The sequence below is a fragment of the Lipotes vexillifer genome, unplaced genomic scaffold (assembly GCF_000442215.2).
Source record: "Lipotes vexillifer unplaced genomic scaffold, Lipotes_vexillifer_v1.1 scaffold263, whole genome shotgun sequence".
Lineage (NCBI taxonomy): Eukaryota > Metazoa > Chordata > Mammalia > Artiodactyla > Lipotidae > Lipotes > Lipotes vexillifer.
Window position 1 is genome coordinate 2,385,751 of NW_006796752.1, and position 11,988 is coordinate 2,397,738.

The window sequence follows — 11,988 nt, forward strand, 5'->3', positions numbered from 1 at the left end:
TTAATTTTTTTTCTTATTCAGTAGCAGAATGGGGACAATAGTAACAAGACTTGCCTCTTAGGTTGATGTGAGTATTAAATGAAGGAATCATGTAAAAAACGTATCACAAAGTCTTTGCTCAAATTTTAACTAGTGTTGTTAACAACAGTAATAAAAAGATTTCCCCTTCCCAGTAAACCTCTCTCATTGAGATCAAATGATAATTTTGTTTGTTTGTTTTGTTTTGTGGTACGCGGGCCTCTCACTGCTGTGGCCTCTCCTGGTGCGGAGCGCAGGCTCCGGATGCGCAGGCCCAGTGGCCATGGCTCACGGGCCCAGCCGCTCCGCAGCATGTGGGATCCTCCTGGACCGGGGCTCGAACCCGTGTTCCCTGCATCGGCAGGCAGACTCTCAACCACTGTGCCACCAGGGAAGCCCTCAAATGATAATTTTTAATCTATATCCTAGAGCTCAGATCCACCACAAACAGAAAGGAAGAGAGAGCAAACCAGTGAGCTAAGCTTAGCTAGCCCTATGGATTAAAGAACTAGGCTGAAACCTTAGCTCTCAGGGATGGGAATGGGGTGGATGCAGAGGAAGGCAGTGGTGGGGAGGTTGAGAGCTTCAAGCAGGTGTCAGATTTAACCCAAAGCCCAAGGGAAATTACATGCCACACATTCTGCAATTTATATTCTGCAATTTATAGTGCGTTCTCCTTTGACACCCACGGGGTTACTCTCTGCCAGATGTTTTTCTCACTTGGGGTTGAGGTTGGAGAGTGACAAAAGGGGGCCAAGGACTCCTAAGAGCTGAATATGGTACTTTAGCACTTATAGCATGTCCATGTGAAGGGACCATTTGCGGAAGTACCATCTCACTACTGAACCAATGGCTGCTGACAACATGGCTCCTCACCGCCAGTGTCTAAAGAGAACTCTGCAATATCTCATCAAAAGGTCTTAATTCAAGGAACTTAAACACTCTCCTTAGCAAAGGACAGGGTCCAGAGCAAGCAGCCAGTCAAGCCTGCCCAGGAATGCAGCTTGCCAAAGACTGTGAGGCCCAGGGTCCTCTCCTCAACTTCTGCAAAATGTATCGTGGGAGTTTCACAGTCACAGATGTTCAGGATGTGGACATCAATCAGGCCTTTTTTGTTCAATGTTGTCGACTTCATCAAGAAACCTCTGCTCTGGAAACAGACTCACAGACTTAGAGAATGAACTCTAAGTGTGTTGCGGGGTGGGAAGGATAGTTAGGGAGTTTGGGATTAACATATACACACTACTGTATTAAAAATGGATCACAGGGCTTCCCTGGTGGCACAGTGATTGAGAGTCCACCTGCCGATGCAGGGGACACGGGTTCGTGCCCCAGTCCGGGAAGATCCCACATGCCGCGGAGCGGCTGGGCCCATGAGCCATGGCCGCTGAGCCTGCGCGTCCAGAGCCTGTGCTCTGCAACGGGAGAGGCCACAACAGTGAGAGGCCCGCATACCGCAAAAAAAAAAAAAAAAAAAAGGATCACAAACAAGGACGTACTGTACAGCACAGGGAATTCTGCTCAATGTTATGTAACAACCTAGATGGGAAAAGAATTTGGAAAAGGATAGACACAGGGATATGTATAACTGAATCTCTTTGCTATACACCTGAAACTAACACAACATTGTTAATCAACTATACTCCAATATAAAATAAAAAGTTAAAAAAAAAAGAAGGAAAGAAAGAAAGAAAGAAACCTCAGCTCTGAATGTCACAAAAAGAGGCCAAAGAGGCTATTTCCTTAGAGCTGCTGGTCTACTTTTTGGCAACTTGCCCCAGAGTTCTCTGTGAAATTTAGATTTGCTCCTTTATGGATTCATTTGCTAAAGATATACTATGTATAAAGTCAGGGCTGGGCACTAGAGAGAGGAATGTGAATAAGTCAAGACTTGCCTTCAAGATGGCAAAATGTGTGGTAAGTGCATTTATGGAGGTCAGGGAATATATGGAGGGTCAGGAAACCAAGAGAAGAAAGTGTCCCAGTTTTACCTGGGATGGAGGTGGGGATAGGGGTGGGGAGACTTCACAGAGTGAAGATGAATTGATAATTCATCTCAAAGGATGAATGAGGGGTGGGAGGGGCATTCCAGGCAGAGGGAACCCCACAAGGGAAAACAGGGCAGGAAATGGTGCTGCACACTTGGCAAGTTCTAAACAGCGCACTCTGAGTGTGTTAACATTTGAACACTGATAACAGACCTCAGGAGCCTATAAGCTAAGAGGGCTCCGAATGCCCCTGAAAGGCTCTGGAGAAACACCAGGTAGGTGGGCACTATTCGACTTCCAGACCTCGTCGACTCCAACTCATTGCCTTGCCCTGGTGCTCCTCTCTCCTGGTGACTGATTTCTCCCAGGTCCCAGAGCTGGCGCTGGAGGCTTGCACTGCCCTTCCAACCAGGTGGATGAGAAAGGGATAGTGTTGAGAACAGAAACATAAACTCTATACAAAGTTACTGAAAGATGTTTTTAAAACAAACTATGCTTTAAAACAAGGAAGTTGTGGGGAGTAGGGGGAAAGGAGATATATTTATCTTGCAGCTGAAGGGTCTGAACAGCTTTCAGCACTGTCACCCTAACCAAATGAGACATTGATATGGAAACGATTTTGGTTCTTTAAAAAATGAAACTGAGAGGAATGAGACAAGAAACCCACCTCTCCAGACGCCGTGCTCAGCACTTTCACATACGCCAGCCCAGTTCACCCTCACAGTGGCCCAACAAAATAGGTCCTGGTTGGTCCCATCTTATAGTGGAGGAAACTAAGGCTCAGAGAGAGAGCTAGTGACTTGTCCATGGTCACACAGTAATAATATGGATAAGTGAAGTCTTGACTGACAACATCTAGTGACAATTTAGGAGGCAAGTTTTTCTTTACGTTTCTGTCATTGGCAGTATTTCAATATTAAAAATGACAAATTATTGTACATGATTTGAAACCTAAAACTATAGCCTATATTTCTTTTATTTCTCCCATTATGTCTAGCTCAGTGTTGGCGACAAAGTAGGTGCTCAGTAAATTCTTATTGGTAAATTGGCTGACAAATTAGTCTTGCTAACCAGCATCCATTTATCATTCTACAACTTGGTTCTCTTTATAACATCTATTATGTTATAACTAACATGTATTCCTATTTTCTAAGGCTCTCTTTTTCTCTAGAGCACTGGTTCTCAACCGAGGGTGACTTTGCCCCTCAGGGGACATTTAGCAATGTCTGGAGACATTTTGGGTTGTCACAGATGAGGTTGGGTGTTGCTACTGGCATCTAGCAGGCAGCAGCCAGGGATGCTGCTCAACATCCCACAAGGCTCAGGACAGCACCTGCTGCAAAGACTTATCTGTTTAAACTCAAGTGTTAATACTGTTGCTGTTGAGAAGCACTGGTGTAGAAGGTAGCAACATGTGAAAAGTGGTTGACTGAATTGTTGAGCACACTTCTCTTGTGGAAGGATCTAGACATCTTTCCTGCCTAAATGCATTTCACATAGTTCCCCCGTTAGGGCAGAAAGCACAGTGCCAGGACCCACAGGCCAAAGCGGGCCTACAGCTGTGTTTCGTTTTGTTTGACCAATGGAGTGTTCAAATGTCTAAAAAATGTGTTGCCAACACTAAAAAGTCATGTGCTTTCAGAAAAAGATTGGGATTTCTACCTTCTCTTGAACAATAGGTTGACAAACACTGGTCTCTTATTACCACCTGATAGAGGTGATATGTAAATATTTAATAGGCACAGTAGGGCAGTGGCCATGCAGGACACCCCACCGTCCAGAATGAACACCTACCATAAAGGACAGTGACAGTCCCCAGGGCTAGATGCCAGCCCCGCCACCAACCCCGCCAGCTGGAGCTGAGGAGTGGCTGGTAGGGAGGACGGGCACTCCCAGCCCCTCCCTCTTGTCCCGTCACTACTGAGGCTGCCACTTGTCACCTCACACTTACTCTAACATTTTGCTTATGCAGATTTAATGGGGAAATAAAGTCTTCCCCAAAGGTGTCAAAATAGAAAATAAGGGCTGCCCGTTTCAAGGAAAAAGACGTTTCTACTTTTTCACTACTTTACTCATTAAGTTCTATGCTTAGCCCCTGTAATCTTTGGATTTGTGGCCACTGCTCTGGCTTAAACAACTTCTCTTTTAAAATGCATAAATTCCCCAGAAGGGCTAAGGCTGGTGGGAACTTTTACTTTCTATGAGCCTTTCTGCTTTCTCTTGGGGCATAGCTAAGGTTGCCTGCTCCGGGTTTTGGTGCTGGCAGTGGAATGAATAGGGTGAGTTTGGTTGGTGAGACCCAGGCAAAGCAGTTGTTGCAACACCTGGGGCCGTGATCTGAGAGCGGCTCGCCTTGCTCCTTCCCGAAGATGTCGGGGGCAGGGAGCCCTGCTGGTCCTTCCAGCTCTACTGGACACTCATTTCCTGTCCACCCTCTGGAGGCACAGAGGATTTCCAGAACGGCTGGGATTCGGCACTTGGGTGGAGCTTGGTCAAACAGAGCCCAGCCTGAAGGCATCGTTCCAGGAGACAGAGGAAAGGAGCAAAGAAAGACATGGAAAGGTGCCAAGACACTCCTGCCTGCAGTTCTGCCTGCGGCCTGGCAGCAGTGGCCACTGTGTGCCCCACACAGACACTGGAGGTTCCTGACGCCTTTCTGTAGGCAATCATTCACAGGGGCAGTGGGCTAGGTGGGATCAAGCCCTAGACTAAAGCATAAATGCTTATGCCTATCCTCTGCCATTTTGCCAAAGTGACTTTCAAAAAATCCCTGACACCTTTTTAGATTAACTTCAGCTGTGCAGGAATAGAGCGTTTATTCTGCCCTGAACGTTCTTCTGGTGAAGGACTATGCTTGTTTCCATTTAGTACTGAAAGGAAACCACCAACTTCTCAGGGGCATTTCTACCTTAAGGAGAAAAGTATCATGAGAAGGATAAAGGCTACGAGACCAGGAAGCTCAGTTCAGTGTTCTGTGAAGACCTAGATGGGATGGGATGGGGGTGTGGGGTGAGAGGGAGGTCCAAGAGGGAGGGGATATAGGTATACATATAGCTGATTCACTTCACTGTACAGCAGAAACTAACACAACATTGTAAAGCAATTATACTCCAGTTAAAAAAAAAAAGCTTATGAGACCAAGTCAATAACATTAACAATAATAATAACTCCATGCAATAAAGACCATTGCATGTATCACACACTGTGCTAGATGGTTTACATATACCATTTCTAATTCTCCCAAGGGTCCCACTAAGTAGCTATAACTAGTTCCTTTTTGTAGATGAGGAAATATGCCCCAACTAGTCCAAGGTCATGCAGCTAGTAAGTATTATGGCTGTGAGTTAATCTTGATTTGTCTGATCCCAAAGTCTGTGCTCATTGCTCTCCAAGATCTGCTAACCAAGACCCTCTAACTTCAGGGGTCACGTTAGACAGGTAAGAAGGAGGGCCACGCCGAGTCCCAGCTGCAAGGGTCCTCTTGGCTTATTTGAAAGACACTTTGGGCCAAGCAGGGGCGAGCCTCCTTTGAGAGGGGGTTGACCATCAGTGTGTTCCCAAGACATTTGTCCTTTTCAGTCACTGTAATCACAGCTACGGGCTATTGAGCATCCACTTTCCATGTATCGAACAAAGCTCTTTACGGAAGTGATCTTTCATTCTTTTCCCCATTTTTCAAATGATAAACAAACAAATAAACAAACCTCAAAAAGATTAAGTTGCCTGCCTGATGTCAAAAGGAGAACAAGTGACAGAGTCAAATTTGTAGCCAAGACTCTGATCTCATGACCATGCTTTTCCACTCTACTCAGTTGTCTACCCCCCTCCAGGATATGGCCTGGAAAACCCAGCCCCTGGTTAGTCCCTGAATTTTGCCTTCCGTGCTTGGAAAGAACCTATTGTGACATTTGACTTTGGTCTCAGAGTAATCCTGTTTCTTTTTGCCCACTGGGTATTTCCATGGGTCTGTTCATCGGTACAGCTTCCTCCTTGGGGTGGTTTGCAAATGGCACTTCGGCCAGGTTCCCCAAAGCCACATCTCTCTCAAGAGGCATCAAAGCCCTTCTTGGGCCGCACAGAGAAGGCTGAAGAGGGAAGAAAGCAAACAGAAGATGTTGACACTTGCCTCCTCTCCATCTCCATGACCCTCATTCTTATCAGAGAATATCTCAAACGGCTCTGAGGTCTGTTTCCCCTGGAACTTAAAGTGTGGGATTGCACTACCGGGCCCCAGGGTGAGGGACAGGGAAAGCCATGCTAGAGCAGGTTAGTGTAAGGAGTTCAGCCTCACCTTGGTAAATGTCAGATTCACAAATCCGCCCTGGAAATTCAAGAGAAGGTTGGATTTTCGGAAGCCACAGTTCCCAGAGGATTGGGTTGCATTGGGGTCGATGTTGAAGTATTTCTGAGGTGAAAAAACCTAAACCAAATAAAATAGATTTGGCTCAATGGAAGGTCGAAGAAAACTCTAGCTGGGACACCAGAAGCACAGGCTGGTAATTGAGCCTGAAACTCCAGGCTAGTGGGTGTTCACTGGAGAATTTCAAAGTCCCTGGAAGACACCTCTCATTTCCAAACTGTTGTTTAAAAGATTTTTTTTAAAGAAGGAGTGCTCTCACAGAGAGGAGTTCCTTGATAGATAATCCATGGCAGGTATATTCTTGAAAAACCGTGTAGAATTTAATTTTTGTTCAAGCAAACATGTTGGGTGCTACAGGAAATGTTTTGCTATCTAATGTACTTCTGTTTCAAATAAAAACCAAATGTGGAAGTTTTACTTGAAATCATAAAAACTGTGCAAAAAAAGGAAGAACTTTTATAGTGATTCTTTCAGTAAATCAAATAATCTAAGCCCCACTCCCACCCCCTCCAATCTTCTCATTAACCTGGATTTTTCATATTAATGTCACAGCTGGCTGGAACCACAAAGACCGTCTAATGCAAACCTCTCATTTCACAGGAAAGTTGCTGAGGCTTGGAAGTCATCCAGAGGAGCAGGGCCAGGCTGGGGTCAATGCGGGCCACATCCAACACTCTGCCCATGGTGGCTAAAAGTGGAGGGTGTGCATATTTAAAATTTTGGTGTGTGCCTTTCTTCATTCATACAGTTGCTATCAGTGTCTATTTTTGTATGTGTTCTAAAACAGATCCACCTCGTAACAGAGCACCTTGGAGAAAGAGGAGCCCGCAGATACCTATTTCATTCCAAGACACAGGATGCAGGGGAACGTTCATTTTCAGCAAGGCACTCCCCACTCAAACTTTTTGAAGCAGTGCTATAGTCCTGTGCCAGACTTACCGACTCTGTGTCTTGAACCGTCAGCTGTATCCCCATCTCTGCTTTGATACAGAGCTCGCTTCCGTTCAGAACTTGATAAATTCCAGTCTTGGCTGACGATGGCTGGGGTGCGAGGGTGGGCCTGGGAGCTATGGTGGCAGGTGAGGCTCTGTGGGTTGTATTGGTGGGCCCTGGGGTGTGGGTAGGTTGAGTAGGCTTCTGACTGGTTGTGCTGTTGTGTGGTGTGGTGGACAACGTTGCTGGAAGGGTGGTCTGGTTACTGAATTGGGTGGCTTTCCCAGTTGTGTGGCTGACAGTCGACGGCCTGGCTCCAGTTCTGTGGGCTGGCGGGGTGACGGTGGATGGTGGTGGACTGGGACCTGTGCTGAGGTTGATTGTAGCCTCAGTGACTGGGGCAGCTGCGTGTGACTTGTTGGGTGTGGCCAGGGCCGTGACTAGGGTGTGGGCTGTCGGGCTGGTGGAGGGGGTGCTGTCTGCAGTTACCAGGGAAGCTGTTGCTAGAATTTTTATGGTTGTGTGTGTGGTTAGGGTCTCAGAGGTGGATGTTGTGACAGCTATCTGAGAGGTGACATGCCCATCTGTTGACCTTGCTGCTAAAGTTTTCTGAGGCACACGGTTTGTTGGCTGCAGGACAGAAGGTTTTGCTGTGGCCTGTACTGTTGCAGGCGGAGAATAGCCTGTGATCTCTGGAAACGCTTTTGCTCTCACATGACCGCCATAATGCAAAATCACTGCAAATTAGGAAACAAAAATGTTAATGCACCAACCAATGGCTCACATGAGTGAAGCCCTCCTCCACTCCACTTTAAGATTTCTTCATTAAAAATTAACATGTGTTTTTCAGATTTGGGGGAAATTTACAAGGAAATAACAGTGAAGTGAAGGTCACTCAAAATTCTACCACAAGGCCACAATTTTAACGTTTTAGTTGCACCCATGTTTTTACAGGGTTGTGAGCATACTGGAGATATTCTTCCCCTTTCTCTGTGTGTGGTGTGGTACTATCACCCCAGCGAGCGTGCTCAGCTAGATATCTAAGTGCCAATGCCTCTTCATTTTCCGTCTTCAAATGTGAATCCAGACAGTTCCTGGATAGAGTGTGCTCCTGGGTAGGGTGCTGCTGTGATGACCTGATAGAGCTAGGGCAGCATGAATAACAGTAATAAAGATTTACACAGACTTGTATAGTTTTCAGAGAATCATATAATCCCAGGTTCGAAAGGGACCTTAAAGATTATCTAGTACAAGCCCTAATCTGATGTGTGAATTGTACTGTTGGATATTTGCCATGTGTTCCGCCAATCTATGCATAATTACCTCCAATGACAAGAGATTCAGTTACCTTCCATTTTTTATTTCACCATCAGTTTTCTTTTCTTTTCTTTTAATAAATTTATATATTTATGCCTGCATTGGGTCTTTGTTGCTGTGTGTGGGCTTTCTCTAGTTGCGGCGAGCGGGGGCTACTCTTCCTTGCGGTGCGCGGGCTTCTCATTGTGGTGGCTTCTCTTGTTGTGGAGCACGGGCTCTAGGCGCTTGGGCTTCAGCAGTTGTGGTGTATGGGCTCAGTACTTGTGGCTCACGGGCTGTAGAGCGCAGGCTCAGAAGTTGTGGCGCACGGGCTTAGTTGCTCCGTGGCATGTGGGATCTTCCTGGACCAGGGCTCGAACCCATGTCCCCTGCATTGGCAGGTGGATTCTTAACCACTGAGCCACCAGCGAAGCCCCGCCATCAGTTTTCAAAATGTACCCCAGTTTCTGTCATTCCCTTACTTAACCGTTAGAGTGGCACAGACTTTTCCAACTAAGGAATTAAATTAACCCATAAGTGCTCTGATATATGTGGTGTGCCATCCTTCATGGTTTGGCTTAAATGTCAGCTCCTCAAAGAGTCTTCCCCAACCTTCCCACATGAAACAGCTCCCCATCCCCACAATTCTCCATCACAGCTTCACTGCACTAATCACAGCTTGTAATTATATAAGGAGATGGTATTCAAATATTTAACAATAAGCCTGTCCAGACAGTGTGTACCAGCAGAATATCAGCCCTGATTATATGTTTATTTATTAATTGTGCCTCTCTCCCACTAGATGAAAAGCAACCTCAAGGTGGGAACTGTGGGTAATTTTTTTCACCACCAGTGTCTGTGCATAGAAGGTATTCAGTGGATACAGAATGAATGAATAAATAACTGAATGTGTAAATGATGGTTATAGCATTGTAGACTTCCTAGGGTTATTAACAGGCTCAAACAAGGTGGTTTGAGTGAAAGCCTTCCTGGACTATTAAGCATACCTAGAGTGTGTATTATTGTCATAGGTTGTCTCCTGGGTCATCCCTTTAGGGCCGAAGGCCTCTGAATCTTTTTCAGCCAGAATAGTTCTATCCTTGTCTCCTTCCAAGCACAGAGCAAGCCAGAAAGTAGACAACTGCAGATGATGTCCTTTGGGAGCTTACGATCAGGTACACTGAGAGATGGCACTGTCTCTTCAATGCTATGGTTTCACTATGTTTACACATTGTATATTCACTCATTGGAGCTGTTACTGCCCGGTGCTGGGCAGTGACTTGGAAAAACACGGGGAAAAGGGAAAGAAGATTACTCTATGCTGGTGTTTATAGAGTCCTGAATTTCATATCTAATTAAAGTCATCCATAAACACCTTTACTATCTCTCCCTTTCATCCAACACATTTCTAGGTGGGTACTTTCCCCATAGCAATAAAAATTCCAAGTTACTGAACACTTACTACATGGCAGGCCTCAGGTCAAGGGTCTTCTTTCACCAGCTCTCCTCAAAAACCCTCTGACGGCTACCAATCTTTATCTGTCTTTCAGATGAGGAAACTCAGGTTTAGAAAATTCTATTAACTTGACCGTAATCACACAACTAGTAAATTTTGAAGCTGAGACTCAAGCCCCTGTCTGAACCAAAGCCTGCCCTTGGATCTGGGCATGGGTGGAGGTGGTGCGTGTCACTGGGAAGAATGGTAAGAGAAGAGACAAAAGCAGAGGAGAGAAGCGTAGGGTGCCCCTCCAGTGACCCCAGTTCACTAAACCCTCATAATGGTCGTCCTCAGAGAGTCTTTCAAAGGCCCACATGTTAAAACAGTGATTATTTTCCAGAAGAAAAGGCTAACTTTAAGCCCAGTAGTAACACTTATAAATTATTTCTGCACAGCTGGTTTGCAAAATGGGAAAGACAAAAGTGACAGTTCAAAATGCCTTTGATAACCTTTAAAGAAGACATTATTAAATGACATTAAGTTACTTGAGACTATTACTAAAGAGTCTCTTCTTGTATCTAAAATGTTTACTTGGACAATTGAAATGTATGATATTTGAGAGTTGCAGATTTTATGGGCTATAGATTTACTTCACAAATCTTTGTAAAATCATACGTGGAGCCTTTATGCCCATACTGTAGAGCCTGGAGCAAGATTTTTTCTTTCAAGATTGTTATGAAGGTTGACAGTTGTTGAAGATTTATTTGCATAATTCATCTGGGCTGAACCTGAGTTGCTGTTTCCTGGGTCAAGAACCCGACGGGAACCCAGTTAGGGTCATAGTATTACTATGAAGAAATAGAATTCACTCCCAGATGTGGTATCTAGGAACATCTTGTAGTAAAATGCAAAGATTGCTGCAGAGAACTCTGGGAGACTGGGAACCACCTGACTTTTGCTCTCCTGGAAGATTAGGTCCTTGATAAAATCCCACTGTGTACAGCTTATGCTTATGAACTAAAGCAAACCTTCTCAACTGAGTAGAATTTCCTCAACTGAGTAGCACACCCTTTCAAAGGGGGAGCCTTCCTCATAATGCAATTAGAACTCCTCCCTCAGCAGTGATGAATGAACTCAAGTAAGGGAAACAAGCACATTGGCCATTCATGAATGCACAGCACCCCAAACAGGACAAGATGACTCATGGTACACTGTCAAGTGTGCTTGGTATATAGGAAGTCTTTGTGAGGTGCCTGGAGGTGATGGTGTCTCCATATGGTATGTGACCTTGAAGTGGACAGGAGCCTGGGCTGGTAGGTGGCAGGATCAAAAGTGACTGAAAGTAACAGAGTGTGTTACAATTAAACAAGTCTGGGAAATATTGTTCTAATATTCTTGTCCTTCGCCACTCTGGTCCCTCCCCTCCTCTCCTCATCTCCCTGTAGGAGTGTGGGGTATAAAAGATGGGCAGGCAGTTAGATGGAAATTTGACAGAGGTAGCTATGCTGTGCATTGAAATACATCCCAGAAAGTTCATATGCTTGTTAGGTACTCAATGGAAATAATACTGTGAAAAATACTCTGTTTTACAAAATCTATGTTTATGACCACACACATATGACCAATCTTGGTCAAAACTGGGTCATAGTTTTTCAATGGGATCTTTGGCCTACAGGTTTAGTCAAGTTCACTGGTCTGTCTGAAAACCACAAAGTGGGCAGTGGACAGAAGCAAGGGTGGGGCACAGCTCAGACTCTCTCAGTTCTCCTTCTACTCAGAAGAGCACAGCCTGAAGTCCACACACTGATTTGCGAAGCTCCCACTCCCAGAACCTCAGCATCTCCTCTCCAGGATTCAAGAGACTCAGCAAATGAGTACCCCAGAGCCTTAACCCCTTGTTTGTATTCCTCTAGATGGTGAACTGCAGGAAGGGGCGTGAGAAGGTTTTGGTTTCC

The 11,988-nt window shown here is 45.3% G+C and overlaps 1 protein-coding gene across 1 annotated transcript in view; it reads right to left on the minus strand.

Moving 5' to 3' along the window:
* The window catches only part of LAMP3 (lysosome associated membrane protein 3), a 33,898-nt gene that overhangs the window by 18,361 nt on the left and 3,549 nt on the right, over positions 1–11,988 (minus strand). The window contains exons 2-3 of the mRNA XM_007468925.1: positions 7,306–8,036; positions 6,298–6,426 (exon numbers count right to left, since the gene is read on the minus strand). Of these exons, the coding sequence (XP_007468987.1) occupies positions 6,298–6,426; positions 7,306–8,036 (860 nt within the window). The remainder of the gene's footprint in view (positions 1–6,297; positions 6,427–7,305; positions 8,037–11,988) is intronic.